The 25,149-nt window shown below is 37.3% G+C and overlaps 1 protein-coding gene across 4 annotated transcripts in view; it reads left to right on the top strand.

Moving 5' to 3' along the window:
* LOC120310255 (uncharacterized oxidoreductase ZK1290.5-like) overlaps positions 1 to 12,830 on the top strand; it is a 76,678-nt gene extending 63,848 nt beyond the window's left edge. For 2 of the 4 annotated variants that reach the window (XM_039348467.1, XM_039348468.1), the window contains one exon: positions 12,275 to 12,830. In XM_039348467.1, coding sequence (XP_039204401.1) covers positions 12,275 to 12,376 — 102 coding nt within the window. In that variant the 3' untranslated portion in view covers positions 12,377 to 12,830. The remainder of the gene's footprint in view (positions 1 to 12,274) is intronic. The other 2 variants (XM_039348471.1, XM_039348470.1) reach the window with 1 other exon arrangement.
* The last annotated feature ends 12,319 nt before the right edge of the window (positions 12,831 to 25,149 follow it).

Genomic DNA, 25,149 nt, shown 5'->3' with positions numbered 1-25,149 from the left:
ATATCCCAACCATTTAAAATAAATATTTTAAAATAAATTGTTAAAAATAAATTTGGTTATATTGGGATAGCCTGCATAGCAATGCCTCTTCTCATTTTTCCAAAACAAAACAAAAACAAACAAAAGAAAAACAGCCCTGTGACGGAGGTTGGATTAAGAAAGAATGACCAAGAGATGTCTATAGTTGTGTCTCCAACACTTTAATTAAGTTGCACTTCCTGGTGTTTCTTTATATGGACCAGTTTAATACATATCAAGTCAAGTACATCTTGCCTAGTATTGCCTACATTAAATGGCAACCACTTAGCCAGGAGCTTTGCCCATTCTGCCTGCACATGCCAGGGATTGCAAATATAGCAAATCTTGCAATTCAGCAATTTCCCCTCCCCTCTTAAATCTTACTCTTTTCTCAGCTATCCTCTATGATCTCTCTTTCAGGCGGTAACATTGTGAAACGTTCATTCCTTTCCATTTTTTTGTCCTTAGGCATATTCTCTTAGTCCACTTCTATGAAGAATTTTACTATTTTAAATATTTCATTCATCTTCACCTTATCTCATTTTTTCCCCATTACTTTTCCTTCTTGGCATACTATTGCTTACTCTTCACTGATATGATTAGGATGGGCTCTAGCACGAGTCAGAAAGTTTATAAGGCTAAACCTCAGGTCCCGGTGACCGACCCAGATCGGATCCTTCATTAATTATTTTTAAAAACATTTTTCTCTTTCATTTTCTTTTAGCTTGTAAGTTCTTCCTTTCCTACAAGCATTCTCTTCCCACATGCCATTTTTTTGTGTTGTGAGCCTCTAGTTATGCAGTGTTGCTGTTCTTCCATTTTAATACAGGGTATTTTCAGTGCTGCAATTGGTGAATTCCCCAAAGTCCTTTCCCCTTTGACAAAAGCATTATTTTCCTCCTTCTAACTAGGGTTTGGGCTTGCCTGGGCCCCATGGAGTGAAGAAGAATTGTCTTGGGCCACATAAATAAATATATATAATATGGATAATGTATTATAAATCAGATAATATTAAAAGTTTACAATCTTGTGGGGCCTCTTTACTAGCTGTCCAGGACCACATATGGCCCAGGGGTTGAGAACTGGATAGGCCTGTTTTAGAGCAACCACATAAAAAGTACTTTCTGATAGCCTCACTTTTCTATCCTGCTGTTCTTCTCGGTGTGCTTTTGAGCGTATCTCACTTCTATGTTCTGCCCCTGCATAGCTTCTTTCCCCCAACTAAATCACCATCTAACCTTCAGTTAGGGAGGTCCATATCTTTTAGGGTCCCTTATCCTTGGAAATGGATACTATCATTAGACCAAGGGATCTATCTGTTTCTTACCTTGTAGGTTTAGCCCAATGTTCAGAAAGCAGTGATTATACATCAATTTATTCAGCTTTTTTTGGTACATCAGTGCCTGTTAAGGACCAAACACCCAACTATCCTCAAGGCTTCCTTTCCTTGATTGAACAGATTAATAGTCTCTTGGCTTGTATATTTGACAGCCATACCTAATTATGGAGGACCTCTTCTGTCAGTTGATGAAAGATATTATACATTTCTAATTCTCATTCCTAGGCTGTTAGTCTTAGTGAAAAGAGCAAGAGCCCTCTTAACTACTATGCATTCACCTCTTAATGTATTGAGAATATTTATAAATTGAAAGAAGAGAGATGCTGGTTTTCACTCCAACGTTCCATCTGCTAATTCTGTCAGAGTGAAGGCATCTCTGAAAGGTTCCTGTAGCCAACAACATTCTGTGGCAGAAAGTTGGACTACAAGCTGTACTCTTGGGTTATTTTCCCTATATAGCCCATTAATGAAATATGTTTATTTTTATTAAGCACCCCCACTTCATATCTCCTTGCCAGAGAACAAAGAGCAGATAGTTCTTTTTTTTTTTTGGCTGATAAAAGCTAAGCAGTTTGTCATGGAACTGATTCACTAGCCATAATAATAAGGTTCTCTGATGGAATCATAGACCAGTTATTGCAGGTGCAAAGATGTCTGACTGCCTTCGCAGTGTTTATTGCTTTTATACAGTTTTTCTAAGCATCCTAAGATAAAATAGCAACAGCATTTTTATTGGTGAATTCTCCTTGCCAGTCCTTAACAATATACCAGCCAGGGGGCACCAGCCAGGGGCAGTGTTCTGCAACATCCTGGTGGTGTGAACTTGGTGAGATCATGGAAGTGAGATTATGTAGGTATTTGAGCCACGGCAGTGTGCTGCACACAGCCTCTACATGACCTCTATCTCTACAGTTCTCCATTGCTCTTTGTTCCACATTGACTTCACTCCTGCTTGACACCAGAAATGAAGACTAGAATTTAGGATTTTTATTTGTGAAGATGGCGTATTCAATAATAATATTGATGAGCCCCTGGACATAAGTTATACACAACAGCAAACCTTGCTTTGTCCCTTCTTACAACTAATATTGGTCCCATTTTTTCCTTGCTCATTGGCAACTAGCTTTTCTAACATATATACTGCATTGCATCCAGGGATTCCCCCTAGACAAGGCTTCATCAACCAGCACATCAGGGTTTTATTGAACAAGCTGCATTCAAGGTATGTGGGCATCCATAACTAATGTCCTCTGAGATCTAAACATGTATTCTAAGATTCCTTTATTGAATTTTGAGCTAGCTCTACATTGAACTACAACATTGGGTTAGAATACTTTAAGAATTATACCAGAAGATTCTCTCTCTCTCTCTCTCTCTCTCTCTCTCTCTCTCTCTCTCTCTCTCTCTCTCTCTCTCTCTCTCTTTCTCTCTCGTCAAAGAAAAGCAAAGTAATCCTTTTCTGTGGTTTATGTCTTGTGAATCAAGAGGATTCAGCAGGAAGTGCCCCTAGTTCTATAATGTGCATGGAACATGGCGTGATTGCTCCAGTAATTCTTCACATTTTACATTCAGTAAGAGTCTGTGCAGGTTGCCTCACCAGTTTGTATAAAATCACAAATATCTGTCTGTCAAAAAACTTCAGTTATCCATCATCCAGTTCTTGTGATTTTGCAATTCCAGAATTTAGAGTTAAAAAGAAGAGGGATATGCACCAGTATATGATATGAAACACCTACATGCTAACAGTATTCAGGAAGAATGAACAAGTGCCACAGGAGGAAGGAGGGATTGAAACAGGCAGGCAAATATTACAGAAACCAGAGAACGTGCTATTAGTATCATATCTATCTCAGCAGGCCCTTCTTTCCTCGTTGTTTATAGCTATTTCACCTGAATATATACTGTAGACTGCCGTTAAATATAATTCTAGGTAAATTTACACTTGTTTAGTCTGTCATAAAACTTCAACCTTCTCTGCCTTCAGCAAATCCTCCAGGTGTATTGGAACTAGGATTCCAAGAATTCTTAGACAAATAGCTTCCATTCTTAGATAGAAAGCAGCAGATTTTCTTCCATGCTTACAACTGCTGTACTTCATGAGTTGGTGGGCATGAAGTCTAACACAGTACATACATATTTGGGGGCATCTTGGTAGAAAACCTTCTCTCAATGTCATGATGGGCTGTGTTTCAAGTTTCACTAAAAGTTAGTTTAGCTTTTTACTCAACGTGGATTTGGGATCAAATATGGTAGTGCTCTTGGAACCCTATTTAAAAGCATACATTGATGGCTTATAATGCAATGAACTTTTAGAAAGTTCTATTGGATTATCAACTTGGTATTTGGTAAGTAGTCTCATTGGCCTGGTATTTTAGGAGTTCCTGTATCCAGAAGAGTATGGAAAGTCTGACTGTGATTTATATTGTTTTAGGACTTCCTGGAGCAGTTTTCCCACTGCTGTGCTGTTTTAGTCGTATCACAAAAAAACATGTTCCTTGCTTTTTATCAACACCCAGCTTGCAGTGGGTTGATATTGTTTGTCCCTGAAGCTTTTTTATTATAGACTTCAGAGACTTTCCCCCCCCTTGATTACACTTTCTAGAAGATTTTGTCAGCATTTCAAAGAAAGTTCAAGATTGTCTCTTGAGATACGTATGTATTAGGTTTTAGGAGAGAACTTTATGATTAAATTCATTTCTCCCCCTCCCCCTTTCTTTCTCTTTTAGTTATCTTAAAATAATCTACATATTATATTTATGCATAATATTGAGCTAGGATGTTTAACCATACTGTTTTTAACCAATAAGCCATAGTTGCCAATTTTACTCATTATTCTATGCCAAATGGAACCATTATGTGATTGCAGGCTTAGTTTGGACTCACTTAAATCATTCATTTAAATCCAACACTGTGCAAAACAGAACAAGAAATCTGGTAATTTATAGTTAGGATTGGCCCCCAAGAAACCCAACATTTTTGGACTACTTACCTTATACTAGTCAGGCAGAAAAGGGGGTTACTTTTTATTGCCTGAACAAAGATTATAGTTTATAGAGTGACTCTATAGAATGGGGCTTTTCTAGCCATCTCTAATAAATAGATTTTTTTATTTTTTAAAAAAAGGCTGCTGGTCACTTTTACAAAGGAGACTGGGGCACTGGCTAAGAAAGTGAGGATTATCCACTCAAGAATGATCTACAGAGCAATTAGCTGTTGACAAATAAAATTATTTACAATGTGTACTGCATTTTCATTTTGAGTTTCTAGAAAGATATTTATCTTGAGACGCGTAGTGGCACATCCTTTCCTTAAAGGTTTCCCCCTTGGATCTAGCCATACTTGACAACTATGGTCAAGGTCTCCAGCCTTCTCCTTTTGGAAGAGAGGCAACAATTGAATGTTCTAGAAGAAATGGTTTATTGGATTCCTTTCAGTCAGGTTTCAGCAAACTGGATTTACTGTCAACTGTGAAAGGGATAGTACTGCCCCAAGAAACCAAGTCTTTAATTTGAATATTCTTGTCTCATAGTTATTGCTAGATGCTTAAGTAGAGGCTTTGCCCAGCTCCAGTTGCTGCTCTCTGGTGTGGTAGGAGAAGCTCCCAACCATAATTCACACCCTCATTGTTACTCAAATGGATTACTATAAATTACAGTTTATATGGGGCTTGTATTAAGCCATAGTTGACACATAATCCAGCAATTTATTTATTCAGCAAGGAACATATTACCCCACTGTTGGGGGGGGGTATATAAAAATTAAATGAACCAAGAAACATGCTACATGGAGACTGATTGATTGATTGATTCTCTTTGGAGAGTGACCATGAAGACACTGTTTATATAGCCACCATATTTTGTGGTAGCATTAAAATTTTGCCCAACAAACTATTAAGCATGAATTCAGATTTCTAAATGCATGTGTGATATAGTATATAATAGCAGAGTTGGAAGGGACCTTGGAGGTCTTCTAGTCCAACCCCCTGCTTAGGCAGGAAACCCTATAACATTTCAGACAAATGGTTGTCCAGTCTCTTTTTAAAAACTTCCATTCACAACTTTTGGAGGCAGATTGTTCCACTGATTAATTATTCTAACTGTCAGAAAATTTCTCTTTAGCTCTAGGTTGCTTCTCTCCTTGATTAGTTTCCATCCATTGCTTCTTGTCCTGTCTTCAAGTACTTTGGAGAATAGGTTGACCCCCTCTTCTTTGCGGCAACCCCTGAGATATTGGAACATTGCTATCACGTCACCTCTCGTCTTTCTTTTCATTAAACTAGACATACCCAATTCCAGCAGCTGTTCTTTATATGTTTTAGTCTCCAGTCCCCTGATCATTTTTGTTGCTCTTGTCTGCACTCTTTCTGGATGTACTTAACATCTTTCCCACATCGTGGTGACCAAAACTGGGTGCAGTATTCCAGGTGTGGTCTTACCAAGGTATTATAAAGTAGTATTAACACTTCATGTGATATTAATTCTATCCCTCTGTTAATGCAGCCTAGAACTGTGTTGGCTTTTTTGGCAGCTGCAGCACATTGCTGGCTCATATTTAAGTGATTGTCCACTAGGATTCCAAGAACTCTCTCATAGTTACTACTATTGAGCCAGGTACCACCTATACTGTACCTGTGCATTTTGTTTTTCTTGCCTAAATGTAGGACCTTACTTTTTTCAGCATTGAATTTTATTTTGTTAGATAGCATCCAATGTTCAAGATCCTTCTGTATCTTAAGTCTGTCTTCTGGGGTGTTGGCTATTCCTGCCAGCTTGGTGTCATCTGCAAATTTGATGAGTTCCCCATCTATCCCCTCATCGAAATCATTGATGAAGATGTTGAAGAGTACTGGGCCTAATGTGGAACTCTGACCATATCTCCTCAGAAGACATTCATTGATGGATCTAGAATATGAGTCCATCCTTCATGTTTATGTATTTACCCAGTTAAAGATCCCATCTCTGTTCTTGCAACTTAAAATGTGATGTGGCTGCTGCACATGCTTTTATGTTTCAGGCCAGCATTAAGTATGGCTAACTCCCTGCCAGGAGTTCGATTCTGACCAGTTCAAGGTTGACTCAGTCTTCCATCCTTCCGAGGTCAATAAAATGAGGGACCCAATTGTTGGAGGCAATATGTTGACTCTGTAAACTGCTTAGAGAAGACTGTAAAGCACTGTGAAGCAGTGTATAAGTCTAAGCGCTAAGTGCTATTGCTATCCCAGACAGATGACTATCTAACCTTCACTTGAATACGTCTAATGACATGTTCATTAATTACCATTCTCATAAAAACCAGTCACCATGACCAGTGATTGGGGACTATAGGTTTGGTAATTGAAAACATCTGGAGGATGCCAAGTTGCTAATCACTATTCTAAGTAATTTGAAAGAGACGGTTAAATAAAAGAGGAAGAACAGAGTTCCTAATCTCTGTTAGGAGTTTCATATAGTGCTGCTATTCAAGATATGCACAAGCAGTATGAAATCCCAATTGTATTAGAAGCAAAAATACACAGCTAAGGGAGCCAGCTGTTTTAAAAGACAATTCTAAATATGCAGGCTAAAAAACAAGCTCCACCATGTTTTTGCTAACAGAATACCTAGAATATCATTCATTGGTGAAGATTATTCTATTACATATGACAAAAAACACATACATGTATTATTCCCATATAGAATCAGTTTCAGCTTCATTCTAACCATGCATACATCAAATATGGGTTGTTATTTATCCTGAGGCTACTTACAAAAGCTGTATTTTTATGTATATCTGTTTTTAGCCTTCATATGTTGATATAAATAAAATAAATGAAATGCATCTGAATAAATCTTCATAGGCAGGCATGTTTACATTTAGGGAATCTATTTTCATCAGAGCAATTAACATGACTGAAATGTTCCATACCATCTAAATCAAGCCTGACCAACCTGCAGGCCACATGTGGTCCTAGACACCCCACAAGATAATGCTGCCCCCCAAGGTAATAAAAAATATTTAAAAAATAAAGGAAGTTTATTATTTATATCATTAACTACAGACAATTTATTTTCACTCAGTGCGACCCAGGCAAGCCAAAAGATTGGACAACCAAGATCTAAATTAAAGAAATGCATTAATATTTTTTAATGTGTTCATCTCATATTTTCTGCTGCATGCTTAGCATTGGAGAGGGATTCATTTTAGACAATTTTTTGAAGACCTGAAGCCCCCATTTTTAGTTTCATTGTTCTACTATTTGGCAAAGAGGTTCAGGGACTCTCAGAGAGTGGATACCATATGATACACCACAAGTAAGTGAGGTCACATTTTTCTGAAAAACGTAAAAACATATAATCCCAGGGAGTAGTTTAGGATGCCCACTCCTGTTTAGAAGAAAATATCTTCTCAGGGCCCTCTTTAATATTCCTGAGGGACAGACAGAATATGAAAGCTAATATTCAATGTCTCTTAGGAGCTAATTGACGATCCAATCATGTGTATACTTTGGACTTTTGGATGCTCTTTTCTTTGAATCTAGATTTTTCAATTTAAATATGAAGTTTTGCTTCTTAATTCCAAAATATGTAGTTTGGCTTTTGTTATTCCATTTGTGGACATACTGTTTTTATGATATTAGTGAACTGACTATCACGATAGATTTGTGGCTGAAAATTTTACAGGACTATTACAAAATATTTTGTGTTGACTTGGTAGAGACTTCCATTCATAATGCTGGCTTCCACCGTGACTTGGCCCCTAAAAATGGCATTTTTCAATTGATGAATTCACCTACAAGGAACAACAAAGTTATCTTGTTTTTTTGTATTTGTCAGATTGCAGTCTGTTTAATTAGTTCTGTTGGAGCTATTAAGCGTGGAGCCAGACTTAATCTATATTGCCCATCCTTTATTTCCATAGTAGTTCTGCAGCTTATTATAAGATAAACCAGATTTTTTTTAACTACAGTATGAAAAGAACATGAGGTTTTCTGAGCATGGAAGAGTCAGATTATGATTGAATGGTGAATATTTTTATAATATTGATGTGCCAGTACCAAAAACTACGTTCTAATTCAAATTACATCCCCTTCCCACAGCCAACTTAAAATTAGATCTGTCAATCCTCCAGTTTTTTGGACAGGATAAATTTTCTAAAAGTCTACCTTCCGAGTGATAATTACAATCATCAGTGGTAAATGGCACATTTCTTTCTTGGGTTGGATGAGAACATCCCATATTTATCATCTCTTTCAAAGGCACTGTATTTGAGGGTGTATTCTGGCAATTGCAGAGGAATTATTTGAAAGGCTTTTGGGTGGCCTGGATCTTTTCAGTTGTAGCACAGCAGCTTTTATCTTTCTCTCTCTCTCTCCCTCTTTTTTTTTTTTAAAAAAAAACGCAATATAAAAACTCAGGTACTGGAATTAATGTGGTTCCTTTTTTCTCTAGAATGTTTGATATCATTTAACTCCATTGTATATGAAAGTATAAGAAATAGTAACCATCATTTGATCAAAGCCTGTTTTTTAACCACCTATGACGGCAGGATTAACATAATTTTTCAAGGGTGATTCCATGAGGCCTAGTTCCTATGAATTTGGGAATAATATTTTTTTTTCCAAATCAAATTCCAATTCAATGTCATCTATAGAGGGGGTCAAAACAGACAAAATAGTGGGTGGAGTAGCACTCTTCTTTGTTTGGACTGTAGATTTTCCAGTTTGAGAAGAGCTTTGGGTTGCCCACAATTTTGAAGTTTTTGAAGTTTTTCTGGGAGTTTTTCCTTCAGTTCCTTTAGCTCTATTTTTTACTTGTTTGTTTCCATCTAAATGAAACTCCTGAGGTAGCACAATTAAATAAATCAGTTGAACGTAATTGATGCACATCTAGGGCTCTTCTCAGGCTTTGCATATAGGGAAACTAGAAGATTGATTGCTTTTTAATCATGATACTTGGAATTATGCAGAGCCCTGAAATATGGTGGCAAGGCTGCTTTCTTCAAATATTGAAGTGGAAAATGTTACAAATTTTAGCTGGAGCAGTAATGCCAATGATTGTGAAAGAAGAAAAGACCAAAATTAGTTTTAAAAAGTGAAGGGGAAGAATCTGGGCCTTTTCTGAGGCTGTTCACCTCAGAATCTTAACTTTCTCCCTTTTTTCCCCTTTCAAGCATTTATGTGTCCTGTTGTTTTTTTTCATCTCCATCTTTGTGAATAATCTCCCCCTCCTCCTCCTCCATCCCCATTCTGGATGAAATGTACCTCAGACCCTCAAGTTTAAAAAAAAAAAAAACCCAAACCAATGGTGGCTTTAAAATGCACACATAAGGGATTTCTAACCAAGCTCATATATGATTGCAGAGAGTTGAAGATGCTGGGGCCCCTTTCCTAGCCCACAACTGAGACTAGAAGATAATTATGTCACTGCTACATAGGCAGTAAACAGGCTGCAGTAATTATAAGTTCAGAAGCCCTCAGAGTCAAAATATATGTGTTACTGGCCTGATATGCTCTGGTAAATACCAATCTATTTCCTTTTAAAGTGGTACAATGAAGTTACGTTGACAGGAAAGCTAGTGACAACTCTTTTTTGAAAGCTCTGTTCCTGGATGAAAATTGTTTTGTAGATGTATAAACAAAGCCTGCCCATGGTCAAAACGTTTTGTACTATCTGCCAAGAATGAGCCTGTTTTATTTTCAGATGGCTCCTGCTTTACTCTGGAAGGCTCCAATGAAGCCAACTGCTTTGGGAAAATCAGATTCTTGAATATGCTTCTGAAAAATGCAGTCCTTCGGAGGACAAAGTTGAATTTATTCCCATAAGTCTTCTATTAGAGTTGTGTGAAATAGCTGAGGAAACCTTCCTTTATCTTTCCTGTACAGGAGCATCTTTTCTCTTTCAATATCTCATTTGGAGATTAAAACAGGTATCTGGCATTCATCCATTTGAAAAGTCCCCTCAAAGGCTCTAGATCTGAAAGGAGCTGGATTTAGAAGGATAGATGTTTACACTGGTATCACTAGTTTTGGAGAGCTCAATCAAAACAGACACAATCAGGGATTAGATTTTAACACTTTATTTCGATGTATCAGTAGTAGGGGGCTTCATTTGTGTGTCTGTGTATAAAATATGTATTAATACTTTTCAAAAGGATACAAACTAATACAAACATAAAAGAAAGAAGAAAAGAGAAAAAGAAAAAAAGAAAGAGCAAAAAGTGCAAGAAAAGAAAAAAATTAAAATAGGAAAAATAGGAAAGAAAAAAGATACAAAGCAGTGGCTTCCGATATTCTTCACAGCAGTTATAAGGACAATTATATTTTAACCTCTCTTTCTAAAGTTACATCATAATACTCTTTTTTCTAGAATTATATTGTCTAATAATCAAAACCATAAATCACAAAATCCTTTTTTTTATTTTAATGCAAAATTCCCTGAGAAGTTTCTAGTAAATGTAAATGTAAGTTTCAATAAATGTAGATAGTGTCATGTTTCTAATCAAAGAAGTTAATTTATCCATCTCAGCAAGTTTTGACAATTCCACCAACTATTCCCCCCCTAATAGGTAGTGTTGAATCCTTCCTTCTTGGTACATGTAATAATCTTGCTGCCATAAACATATATTGAAGTAATCTTCCATGACAAGGGGTTTCATTTGTTTCTGTCATTTGAAAAGCAAATTACAGCCTTTTATTTCTAAAGACGCCTTGCTTTTATTTCATTTTCATACTGCTTCATTCGGATTATAGGCTGAGGTTATTTAAGAAGGCAGAGAATTAAATGTCAATCTCTAATAGGCTAATTGAAAGAACAATATTCAGATGATGCAATTGAGTGGAAGGCAAAAGTTGGAAGTATCAGCTGGCTAGATGCCAGGTTGACAATATTAACAAAAAAAATATAATATTTCTTTGATGTAATGCTTGCATCTGAATTGGAAGATTTCAGGTGGTAAAAATTGCATTCTGCTTACGCAACTTGTCATTCATCCATTTTTATCATGCATCCTTTTTTTTTTAATGGGACATTTTTGGAACCATTGTTTTGTTTTTAATAACCACTTCTCTTCCATTTTATTTGAAAGATTGATGGACATTTAGTTTTCAGTTGTCTTATCTTGTTTTTAAGGATCTGTTTCCCATTTGATGAACTACTGTTTATGGACCAGAGAGAAATCTCTTTAACTATCAGCTCTTACAGGAGAGTTTAATTAGGACAAGACATTTACTTGCATGATTTCTGTTTCTTTTGTTTCTACAGATAACTCTCAGATGCTATTAATATACCAGCAATATATTTGGAAAACCTGTCTTTTGTAATAAATGCATTTATTTCATTTTACATACTTAATATTATTATAGTTCAAATATAAAAATGCCATAATAATAACAATATGGAAAAGGTAGTATATCAAAGGGGATTCAATGATGCCTTATAACTTGAAATTTTATTTAAGCTTTCATAATGCCTAAACAAAAATGAAATAGCCTTTGAAACTGAGCGTCTTTTAAGTAAATTTGAGTTTCTTCAAATGGGCAGTCAGGATTCCTAGCCACTCAATTTTGGACATGACAGTCTTTTAAGACACTTGAAAACCTGTGTAAAGTTTTGCTTCCCCAGAAATGGACAGTTCTTTCATCTTGCTATGACCTCTGATCAAATTCATTTTGCAGATTTTTGAAGCCGTGCAAAGTCGGGGGGGGGGACATATTTGCTGGAGTTGAACGTATCACAGGTCTGCTACTCACCAGGAACAACAGCAATTTTCCTCCAAGACTTCCATATCCAAGCTTGAAGGAAAAACACCTATCCTATATCCCCAATACAAGTAATAGTAGTTTATATGCAGAACACAAATTGATGTTACAGTGGGTTGATTGTCAAAAACATTTAATATAATTTAATGTATTGAAATTATTCCTCCATTATTGATTTCCAGGTCTTTGATTTTAGGCTTGCAAAAGAAGATATGGAGTTGCTTGACTCCATGAACGTCAACAGAAAATTGATCTGTCTAACCTATCCATTATGGAAGGGATAACCATGAAGTAGTTACAGAATACAGTGGCTGAGAACATGATGACTTCTGGATTCCTCCAAGCTTGTTTCTACTATTTACTTAATGCATTCAAAGCTAATACAACTTGAGTACTTTCCTTAGTATTAGGCTACTGTATGGAGTCTTCCCATTTCCAAGCTCTCACTAAAAGACTTTTCAGGAAGTTGTACGTCACTCTTGAGCCTAACTAGAACTGAATAAAAAAAAGTCATTGCTACAGCTCTGTTGGTTTTGTCCGTGTGTGAGACAATTTGGAGTTTGGAACTGCATGGTAATGAAAATTAATGTAGTTAATTATTAACATTATTGTCTGATTAATATTTTATTCTATCTCCTCTTTTTTTTTTGCATGATGGTAACCAAATGAGTTTAGAACCAAAAATTACTATTACACAATTGCAGTCCATTTTATTGTCAATAAACATGTTTAAACCAATGTTCTGGGAAGATTTAATCAAAACTGTTTTGAGGAATAGGTACTTATCAAGGCAGTTTGTGGAAAAATAATTGCTACAAGTTTTCAGATATTAACAATAGCTATACTGCAACTTATTCAGACCAGGAGACAATTAGTATCAGTATTCATTCTTCATCTCATGGCAATAGAATATTTTGTTCTATTTTTTTCCTTTAACAAGAGATCATAAATTTGATCCAGATCAGTAGAGTTTCTGACAGTATGTGGGAGAAGCAGCCAAAGTGATAAGAAAGGAAGACAGGGATCTTGTAGTTGAAATACTTCACCCCCAATGTTCCATGTGATAGTCCCTTAAAAAGCATCAAGTCCTTTGATATTTTGATATAATTCTAACTTCAAGATTCAGATCTTCATACTTCAATGGCAAATTTGGACAAACTGTACAGAATGCATCAACTCAGTAATACCCTCGAAAGTATCCCTCGAAAGTAAGGCCTACCCCGAAAATAAGCCCTAGCTTGATTTTTGGGGGTGGGCCTAATATAAGCTCTACTCCAAAAATAAGCCCTAGTTTTGGAGCAAGGTACACACTTAAAAATCAAGATAGGGTGGGGGTGGGCATGTGAAGCTGCTCCATACGCCCCGCACCACTCACCTTGCAGCCAGGCCTCTCCTTGTTGGCCAACTTCTTCTGTGGCATCTTCTGCAGCCAGGCCTATATTTCTCAGTCACAGGCCTTTCCAGAAGGCCTGACTGCAAAATGCAGGCCGGAATACAGCTACAGAATGAAGCTGCTCCTTTGGTCAGAAGAAGTGGGCCGGCCGGGTGGGGCTGTCAGTGCCAGAGTTGAGTATAAAAGACAGAAAGTAAGATCTGGTGCCTCTTTTGAAAGCAAAAAAAATAAAATAAAATAAGACCCGGTCTTATTTTTGGGGAAACACAGTACAGTTGTGGGTTGTAGTAAACATGGATGTGATTATTCTTAAGTGCTAGAGATCTCTCTGTGAACACACTGTATATCTAAAATGTTATTTTGCTAGAGATTGCATTATGTATTTTCACTTTCATATAACTACAAATACGCAGTATTGTACTATATGACTGCAAGCTAGCACAGGAGATTTTGCTATGGTCTATAGACGCATATTTCTTTTCCTGAATTCTATCATGCAAAGTTCTGAATTCTTTCGAAGTTCTGGATTTCCCCCCCCCCCATAAAGGGTGTTTGTACAGAGTTGAAATATCCTATGGAATAACCACATCTAAGGGCACCTGAACATTTTTTAATCTTTATGCTATTTGGGGAGTGTATGTTGGATCCCTTAATATATAGAAGTAATAGATTCAAATTCAAATTTAAGATGTACTTTTAAATTGGGACAAAAAGCTAAAGTATTTCATAGTTATTATTTATTGTTTCCCTCTGCAAAGTTGAACTCTTATCATTTAGGTAGCTCAGACGAAATAAAATATGTGGGAAACAGTTGAGTACAGACAGTCCTTAACTTACAAACATTTGTTTAGTAAGTGTTTGAAGTTACAACAGTACTAAAAAAAGTGATTTATGACTGGTTCTCGCATTTAAACCATCCCAACATCTCCAGTCATGTGATTAAAATTCAGGCACTTGGCATTTGGCATTTATTTATAACACTTGCACTATCCGAAGCGCTTATGATTGATTGTCTTTTGAGACCTTCCCAACTGACTTCCAACAAACAAAGACAATGGGCGAAGGTAGATTCATTTAACAACTGTCTGATTCACTTAATAACTGCAATGATTCATTCAACTGTGGCAAAAAAGATTGTAGAATCAGGCGTGACTCACTCAACAAACAACTTTCTTAGCCACAGAAAATCTGATTCAAATCAAAGTTGAGGACTACCTGCCTATGTGCTATTTTATAATTTTAAATGTAAAGTTCTGTGTCTGACTTGAGCCATATTTAATTTTAAGTCTCCGTCACCAGTTTAGACAGCTTTGATTGACTTCAGCAAAGATGTGGATCTTGTATAATGCCAAATACTAGATTACAGTGTTTACAGACTTGGCGGCTGGTCTTATGAGGCTTGGAGTTCAACAAGTTAACTCTCTTGCCTTATGAACAATGGAAATGCCAATTGGGATCAGCTTAAACAAAAAGAGATGATACTACATTTTGTCACAAATCAAAAATATCACCTTTTACCATACAATGTCTTAACTTTGTCAGTAACTACAGCCACTCTCAATCGTATTTTCAGACAACTTTCTTGCCCTGGGAGTTACAGGAGTTGCATCCAATACAGCTGAAGGGTGCTACCGTAGGTTATGGAAGGCTGCTTTGGAGAATAAACGTTCAAAAAACCAGAGAGAAAGTGGGCCTCATCAGTGCAACTGCTGGTCAATGTAATTGGATGAGGTAGAAAATCCACAATGATGCAAGTTCAAACACCCTCTGAGTGTAGGGGTCTGAACAGCACAAGCAGTGTGATGCAAGCCCCTCCCCTATTATATGTGCATTATGTTATGGAATGAAAGATACAAAGAATTTGAAAAGGCACTTTGTTCCTTTTTTATGAACTGTTTCATACTGGAATGAATGAAACTTCTTTTCCTGGCTCCCATTTATTCTGCCTGGCTATTCTTACTAGACAAGACCATCAATCACAACAGTATTTTGCAAAACTTCAGCTTACTGGAAAAAGGAAAGTGGTGGCAGGGATGAATGGGCATACAGGTAGTCCTCAATTTACAATCACAAGTGGGACCCAAACTTCCATCGCTAAGCAAGGAGGTCATTAAGTGAGTCATGCAATCCTTTTTTTGCTGTGGTTGTTAAATGAATCACTGTGTTTGTTAAGCGAATTAACTGCCGTTAAGCGAATCCAGCTTTCCCCAATGACTTTGCTTGTTGGATGCCAGCTGGGAAGGTTAAAAATGACAATCATGTGACCTTGGGATGCTGCAACCAGTATCATATGGATTGTCAAGTGTCTGAATTTTGATCACGTGACCTCAGGGCTGCTGCAATAGTCATAAGTATGAGGACTGGTTGTAAGTCTTTTATTTGGCACCATTGTAACTTTGAATGGTTGCGAAACAAATGGTTGTAAGTTGAGGACTACTGTGGTTTCATTTGGTTAAGTCAAAGTTGGAGTCCCCAACCTTGGCAACTTTAAGACCTGTGGACTTCAACTCCCAGAATTCTGCGGGGAGAACACAGGTCTTAAAGTGCCAAGGTTGGGGACCCCTGCTCTATGCAACACTGACAAAGGGGAAAAAAAAGAAATAATCTTGTAGCAACCATTATAATTATAAGCCCCATCCTTTCCAATTCTGTTATTCAACATGACTGTGGTTCAGATATTTAGTGGCAGCTATCATATCTCTCTGCAGTTATAAACATAAATTACCCAGTGCCTCTAACTGTTCTTCATACTTTTTCTTTTTAAATCCAAGACCTTTATTATCTTAGATGCTATTCTATGGACATATTTCAAATTGTCAATGGCTCCAGATGTGGACACAGTGTTCCAGTATGATCCAATGTAGAAGAGAGAGGAACATCCCCTCCTCGATCTATAACTGTCCCCCCCCCAATGTACAGATTATACTACTACTGATGCAACATAGGATTATATCTCGTTGGATGAGGAAAGCTAGTACAGGTAGTCCCCAACTTTCAATACTTCATTTAATGACCATTCAAAGTTACAATGGCACTGAAAATGTCACGTGATTTACATTTGGATGCTTGACAACTGGTTCATATTTATGACACGTTGCAATGTCCCGGAGCCATGGGACCATCTTTTATGAACGTCTGACAAGCAAAGTCAATGGGGGAAGCCAGATTCACTTAACAACCATGTTACTAATTTCACAACTGCAGCGATTCACTTAACAAACATGGCAAGAAAAGTTGTAAAATGGGACAAAACTCACTTAAAAATATCTATGTATATCTATGTGTTGGCTGGAGCACCCGGTCTACCAAGTATAGGATAAATCAGTCTGTTCTGCATTTCGCTCCAATCTAGGAGCATGTTTTGCAGGCAGATGTCACATACTGTGAATACTGTAAATTCAAAAAAATTTTGTGGCTGACAAAGAGTTAGTGGGAGTTTGAAATAGCTATACTAGTCTCCCACTAACTCTTTGTCAGCCACAAAAATTTTTTGAATATGTATGTATGTATGTATATATATAAATCTTTGTGTGCCTATTGTATATAGCGCTCAGAAGACTTCTTATAAATAGAGGTGATGCAAGAGGCTGGTGCTTTTCTTGTTTATTTGCTTATTAAAATAATCTAAAAACCATGTAACCTATCTAAAACAGAGAATCAGCCAGGTACCATATAGCAGCAGGTGTGCTTTAACATGTTAGTGCTCAATGGCACCGAATTGTGTATACAGATAGTCCTCACAACCATTCATTTAATGACTGTTCAAAGTTATGACGACTCTGGAAAAAGCAATTCATGACCATTTTTCACACTTTTACACAGTATCCCCACGGTCACGTGATCAGAATTCAGACACTTGGCAACAAACTCATATTTATGACAGTTGCAGTGTCCCATGGTAATGTGATCCCCTTTTGTGACCTTCTCACAAAACAAAATCAATGGGGAAGCCAAATTTACTTAACAACTATGTTACTAACTTAATAACTGTAGTGATTCACTTAACAACTGTGGCAAGAAAGGTTGTAAAATGGGGCAAAACTCACTTAACAACTATCTCACTTAGCAACAGAAATTTTGGGCTGAATTTTGGTCATAAGTCAAGGACTATCTGTACTTACATTTGGGACAAAATGGGGTTGATATATTTATTTTTCAGAAGCAATGTGTCTATATAAAAATATATTTAGCAGTATTCAGCTAGGCGGGACAACCTATGTGTGTTTTTAAATGCACTCTTGTTTAGCTTTGTTTTGTTTCTCGTATTTTTTCCCTTTTTGGGAGTTTGTATTTTAACTTTGTAAATAACTTATTTACAGAAGCAATGTATGCTTACTTTCTTTTCCAATTAACTCCTACAAGACAGGGTTTTTTGTCTTTCTTCACAGGATTATCGTATTTTCTATAAATGAAACTTTTATATTTGATTATGAGATTTCTTGAGACACTACATCTGTAATAATAATAATAAAGTTGGAAGGGACCTTGGAGGTCATCTAGTCCAACGCGCTGCATAGGCAGGAAACCCTATACCATTTCAGACAAATGGCTGTCCAGTCTCTTCTTAAAAACTTCCATTGTTGGAGCATTCAGTTTCTGGAGGCAGGTTATTCCACTGATTAATTGTTCTAACTGTCAGGAAATCTCTCAGGTATGGAACTCCTTACTTGGATATATTATTCCCTCCAGATATTGTATGTTGTATGTTGAGACCAGATTTCCAAAGAAAAGGGTATCTCCTATTGCTTTGTCTTTCTGCTTATACTGTAGCAAAACATGTGCAGCTCCTGATTGTGTGGCTGTTGCAAAGATGGACTTCCGATTCATTTTTCTTCCCTTCTCCTCCCTGACAGTTGCAGAATAACGGTTCTCTTGTCTGGGCCTCATTTTCTGCTAATCTCAAAAGAGTGAGGGTATATATTGTGGTCATTCAGAAAGAGGTGTGGAACAATTGAAACTGTTAGTACAAAACAAAACAAAAAAAACCCCAACTCTAAAAGTTTTGCTTTGAGATCAATTTTTAACCGTCAAGATGGGTTGATCCATTTAACAAAACCGGAATTTCTGTCTGAATCAGTTTTCTGATATTACTATCCTGTGGTTACGGGTTTTTTTTCTCACCCAAAACAAAAAGATGACAGTTTCTTTTAAGCAATCTTATATCATTAACAACTAGCCTGCATTCATGGCCATTGGCAATGTCCTGTGGTCACATGACTGCAATTTATTTTATTTATTTATTTTTTTGCTGGAAACTGGCTTTTACTTCTAGTTTCTGACAAAAAAAACACCCATTGTGGATAACAAAAGGGATTCTCATCTCATCCGGCCTTCTGACATTTTATGTACCTTCTTCAAGGGAAAGTGACATGCCTGCATTCATCTCTGGTCCCTTTTGAGAACAGCTTCGTCACCTCTGCATAGCGCAATGCACTGCTGCTGTTAATTTTTTCCTCTTTGTGAACTAAGGAGATGGAGGGGGATCCAAGAAAGTAGGGGCAGTGATAGCCAGATCTTTTTTTTTTAATGCTTTCGTATCAGTAAAGTTGAGAGTTTTGATTTGCTCAAAGAAGGGAAAGTGAGGACCTTTGCTCAATGTTTCACACAGTAGTGCCCCCCCCTTTTATGGTCAGGGATAGGGACATTGGTAGTGTTCATTAAGGACAAAGCTTTGTAAATGAATTCTATTGAGTTCATCAGAGAATTTATTTCAAGATAAATGTAGGGGAAGGCTGTATTTGCACTCAAATGGGGATTAAATGGTCACACCTATATCAACCAATCCAATTTCAATTGGATATTGTTGTTCCTAGTTGCACACAGTGAAAACAAGATGAGGTTGAAATACTTGTTTGGGAAGATACTATCAGTTCAGTTCAAGATAGTTCATACTTTGCCTTGGCTACAGCTCAGAATCAGCTTTAAAAATCTGAAACATCATGCCTCCCCCTCAATTGTTATGAGCTAGCTAACAAATGTGTGTATGTGTGTGTGTGTGTGTGTGTGTATAGATCAGTGGTTCTCAACCTGTGGGTCGGGACCCCATTTGGGGTCGAATGACCATTTCATGGGGGTCGCCAAACCACGCTGTCCGCCATTTTTTTCCCTTTTCCCTAGCTGTCCTACTCCCTCTTATTGGTGGCCACACCCCCTTGGGAGTCACCACAACATGGGGAACTGTATTATGGGGTCACGGCATTAGAAAGGTTGAGAACCATTGGTATAGATAGATAGATAGATAGATGGATGGATGGATGGATGGATGGATGGATGGATGGATGGATGGATAGATAGATAGATAGATAGATAGATAGATAGATAGATAGATAGATAGATAGATAGATAGATGATAGTTATTTGTATAAGATTGCGTAAAAAAAACTGTCATCTTTTTGTTCGGGGTGAGAAACAAAACCCCTAATCACAGGATAATAATAACATAAAACTGATTCAGAAGAAATTCTGGCATTGTTAAATGGATCAACCCATCTTGACAGTTAAAACTGATCTCAATTTTATATATTGATAGTGAAAATAAAGTTATTTATAGCAGAATCAACCAGCCTATTCATTTATTTAAAGCACCAATAACTTATTCTTAATAAAGTTTCCTAGAACAAATTACAGTTGAACAAAACATAAAACAGCCTTAGGTTTACAAATGATCCTTTTACTTTCAGATTTTATAATGCATGTATTAAAAATAAGGAAGGAAGGGAGGGAGGGAGGGAGGGAAGTGTTCTTAAGAAAATGTAAGAATCTTGTAATTTTTGAAATTTGTTTCATTGATTGTGTGAGGCTTCTTGAATGGCATACAGGTTTAGTAAATTAATAATAATCATATTCAATCCCAAAATAGAAAATCAGATTGGAGACCGAGATAAAAAAAAAATAAGATCAGGTGCAAGTAATTTAAAAATCATGAAAGATGAAAAATTGAAGAATGTAAGAATCTATTCTAGACAAACATAAATAAATGAACTAATAAAAAAGTATTAGCTTAGCACCAAAAAATTGAGGAAGCTTTGGAAATCATAACAGCGATAGGTGGGAAAATTGAATGCTACAAGCTCAAGAAATAAGAAAATGCATGACAATTCACTATGCATTACATCCCTGTAGTGATTAAATCTGCCCCACAGAAATGGAGGCAGAGGTTTATTTCAGGTAAAACAAACTGTCAAAGATGGTAAGTGTGCATTGGCTGATTATGTAAAAGATAACCAAGAATAAGCATTGACCAAGTTAAAAATTGAAACTTAACAAAAAGTGAATATTGAAATAATGTAATACACACATGGCGCTGGCACAGAAAAACATTAAATGGTCAATCTTTACAAATTTTGAGAATGTGGATAAATATAAAATCTGACAATGGCTTACAACTGGAATATTAAAAAAAGAAACTGAAGGCTTAAATTTTGAGTGCTCAAGAGCAAGCTATTCAAACTAATGCAATCAAGGCCAGAACTGAATCAAATGATTCTAAGTGCAGGTTATGCAAAGAAGCAGAAAAAAAGTAAACCATATACTCAGCTTATGCAAGAAGATTGCACAAACTGATTATAAACAATGACATAACACAGTCGCCAAATGATTCACTGGAACAACTATAAATATCATGTACCAGTAAAGAGAAGTTAGTGGGAACGTAAAGTTGAAACGGTAGTAAAAAATGAGGTTAAAATATTGTGGGTTTTCTGAATATAGACTGATAACATCTTGACTCACAACACACCAGATTTAATGTGGTTGAAAAGAAAATACATAGATAATTGATGTGGCAATACCAGGAGATAGTAGAAGACAAAGAACTGGAAAAGATCACAAAAGTATCAAAAATCTGAAAATTGAAATTGAAAGGTCATGGCATAAACTGGCCGTGGTGGTCCCAATGGTTATTGGCCTACCAAAAATCTTGGATGGCACTTACAAAATCTGAGCACTGAAAAAAAATCTCCACCTGTCAATTGTAAAAGGCCACACTGCTTGGATCCTCATTTATACTACATTAATACATTACGTCATAAGCTCTTGGGAAGAAATGATGCATACGAAGGCCAAAACAAACTAAGAACTGGCAGCTGTGACTTCACCTTGTTATGAAGAGATTATGACAACAATAAATTAATGTCTGCTCTGGTTGATAATAGTTCTTCCACATTCTAAAATAGAGATTGCTTGTATCCACCCTGAAAACAAGAGACGCTGAGGACTGAACTCAGAATAACTTGCCAACAATGCCTGTATTCTCTGACAACATTCAGTCCTTTTCCAGGAAGTTTTTGTGAATGTTGTATACAAGAAAGAACAGCCTGACTATGAATGAAGGAGACAGGATTTCCTTAAGGACACTGCTTGTCTTTTAACTTCAAAAGGGAGAAGTGTGGTAATAACTTTTGTGACTAACAAATTTTTTATTAAGAAGCATAAAGTTTGGTGATGCATAGCTCACTTTATCAGATACATAGTCAAAGAGATGTAGTTCACATGAGAAGCTAATCAGAAAAAGTACCATCAGAGCCTGATTTTTGACTACTGTAGACTAGCCTGGTTCCTTTCCTATGATGTCTTCAAAAAGCCGGTATGCTGCCCTTATCTCATACTTTAAACCCAAGTTGTTGAACGGAGGAGGCAACAACTCTCTTGTGCACCTGATTATCAGCGCTTGGCTTCTGGGAATCCCATTTCCATAAAAAGAGAGGGAAAAAGGAGAAGATGAATAGTATTCAGTCCTTGCCATTTGATGATCATGATGATGACAACCTTTATTGTCATTTTTTACTGTGGGCACAACGGCACACATTAAAAATGAAATTTAGTTGCTTGCTCTCAAAGTGTACACATACATAACACACATATAAACATGCTATATACATATGTATGTACCTACACCTTTACATATAAATATTAATCACTGTCCATCTTGAATACATAACGGAAGGAGGAAGCTTTAGAATTCACAAGGTTAATACTGTATGGCACAAAACTATGACTGAATCTGGATGTTCTGCTTCGGATAACACAGAGCCTCCTGCCAGAAGGTAACAAGAAAAACAGGTTGTGAAGAAGATGTGTTGTGTCCCAAACAATCTTGCGGACCCTGCTCAAGCAACACATATATGCTGTGTCCTGGATGGAAGGGCAATGATCTTTTCAGCCATCCTCAGCACTCTCTGCACCGCCTTCCTGTCTGAAGCTATGGTGCTTCTAAACCAGACTGTGATGCTGTATGACCGGATGCTCTCGATCATCCTTCTGTAGAAAGTGGTAAGGACAGGGGAAGGAAGATGAGCTTTTATCATGCAACGCAGAAAATGCAAGCACTGCTGTGCCCGCTTCACCAGTTGAGCGACCAAACCAGCCTACTTGTTAACTGCACACCCAGGAATTTGATGCTGGCAACCATCTCCACAGGTGAATCATTAATGCACAGAGGAGTGTGGCTGCGTCTGCCTTTTCTGAAATCGATAATGATCTCTTTGGTTTTTCCAGTATTTTTTCCTTACACCAGTTCACCAAACCCTTTACCTCCTTGCTACAAATATGGTTAGGCTTTTCCTGACTGCTAAATAGAAGTGGGGTTTCTCCAGCTCAGAGCAATGAGAGGATGGCAGTATTCCCACATGCCTTAGTTGAGTGTGGAGAGAAACAGGATAAAACATCTTGAATAGCCTAAATAAAGACTGAGGTGATTCTAGTTCTCAGGAGGTTACATAAGAGGAAAGAACAGAATGTTTTCACAGGAAGAAAGGGAAGCCATGCGATAGCCATCTTCCTGGGCTTCAAACCATAAATAATGGTTTGGCTTGGGGAAGGGGAGAATGCCACTGCCTGTTGTCCTGACCAGTTTCCATCTTGTAGTTCAGTATGACCCATTCACTGAGTTGCTATCTCCTGTCAAGCTATGCTAAGTCCAAATCATCACGCTATGGCTTGTTTTAATTAGAGTTTGAGGAAGAAGCCCATGGATTGGATCATGCTAAATGTAACTCGTTTGAGCTTAAAGTGTGATAGGAATCCAACCATTACAGTTGGTAAACAATCTTTATGGCTAAGCATAGGGATGAGCCATATGTGCCCCCTGCATCCCTCCTTTGGGTACCTTGAGAGCATTTCACTGATTTTGGACAATAAAGAAGCAGAATTTTCACAGCAGGATTATCTTCATTTGTTGCTTAACATGGAGAAACTGGGGACCTCCTTAACAATTCCACATACCAAACATCTGCCATGAAGCATCTTTGATCATGTACATGTGAGTGCCCACCCAGATGCAACGCCTACAATGCCTTCTCCCTGGTTTCAGAGGGAGGCTGAAGACACACAGTCATTTCCTACAACTTCCCTGTTAAACATCTTGTCTCACAAATCAGGCCTGTAAATCATTAAAATGAAATGCCTTCATTTATAGCTCATGAACTACTATTGTTTTTTTACAATATTCTGGGCAAGCTTTCTATTTCAAAGTTTGGTGAAGTGGCTAAGGTGCTGGCCTAGAAACCAGGAGACTGGGAGTTCTAGTCCTGCCTTAGGCACAAAAACTGGCTGGGTGATTTTGGACCAGTCATTCTCTCTCAGCCCAATCCACCTCACAGGGTTGTTGTTGAAGACAAAATAGGAGAAGGAAGGAGTATTTAAGTTTGCCACCTCGAGTTACTTGTAATAAAAGTGGGATAAAAAAATCTAATAAATACAGGTCCTCCACTTACAACAGTTCATTCAATGACCATTTGAAGTTACAATGATACTGAAAAGATGACTTATGATCATTTTCCACTTACAACCATTGCAACATCCCCATGATTCAGATGCTTGGCAACTGATTCATATTTATGACGGTTGCAGTGTCCCAAGGTCGTGTGATCACTTCTTGTGACCTGACAAGCAAAGTCAATGGGGAAGCCAGACTGACTTAACAACCGTGTTACTAACTTAACAACTGCGGTGATTTCACTTAACAAGTGGCAAAAAAGGTCATAAAACGGGGTAAAACTCTCTTAACAAATGTTTTGCTTAGCAACTGAAATTTTGGGCTCAGTTGAAGTTGTAAGTCGAGGATTACCTATAAGTGTTAGCAGGGTCTTGGGAAGTACCTGGTTGTCATTTTTTAAATCTGCTATTCTAATGCATTTTATGTTCCTCAGATTGTAGCAAGAGCATAAAATGAACATCTGATAGAGCGATTTATCATGCCGAGATATTTGGAAAGGGGAATTGTTATCATATTAACATTCAGCATGCTTAAAAATTGGTGAACTCCGGATTTTTCACTCTCTCTGTCTAAATACCACGTGATCTATATTCTCCACATAAGACCTAAAACTAGATAAAGGAAAACCAATGAGTAAAAAAAAAAATAAAAAAATTATAGTGCTCTCTGGATTTCCTCCTGAAGGCAGGGAGGAGGGGCAAGTATTTCTCGACTTACAACTTCAATTGCGCCCCAAATTTCGCAACTGACTCCCCAAAATTTGCACCTACGGAAAAGTTAAACTTTTAAGGCGGGGGGGGGGGCAACGGACCAGCTCTTAGCGCCTCTTCTGTTGCACTTGTTTACACTCTTTTTGTAGACCGGGATTAAAAAGAAAACGGGATGGCAAAACGGCGAGCCCAGTAGGGAGCCGGGGAAGGAAGGAAGTGGCAGGAAATTCGGGCAAAAAT

Source organism: Crotalus tigris, unplaced genomic scaffold (assembly GCF_016545835.1).
Source record: "Crotalus tigris isolate CLP2741 ecotype Arizona unplaced genomic scaffold, ASM1654583v1 scf7180000018155.2402879, whole genome shotgun sequence".
Classification (NCBI taxonomy): domain Eukaryota; kingdom Metazoa; phylum Chordata; class Lepidosauria; order Squamata; family Viperidae; genus Crotalus; species Crotalus tigris.
The sequence above is the reverse complement of the archived record's forward strand: the minus strand, read 5'-3'. Positions and strand labels throughout refer to the sequence as shown.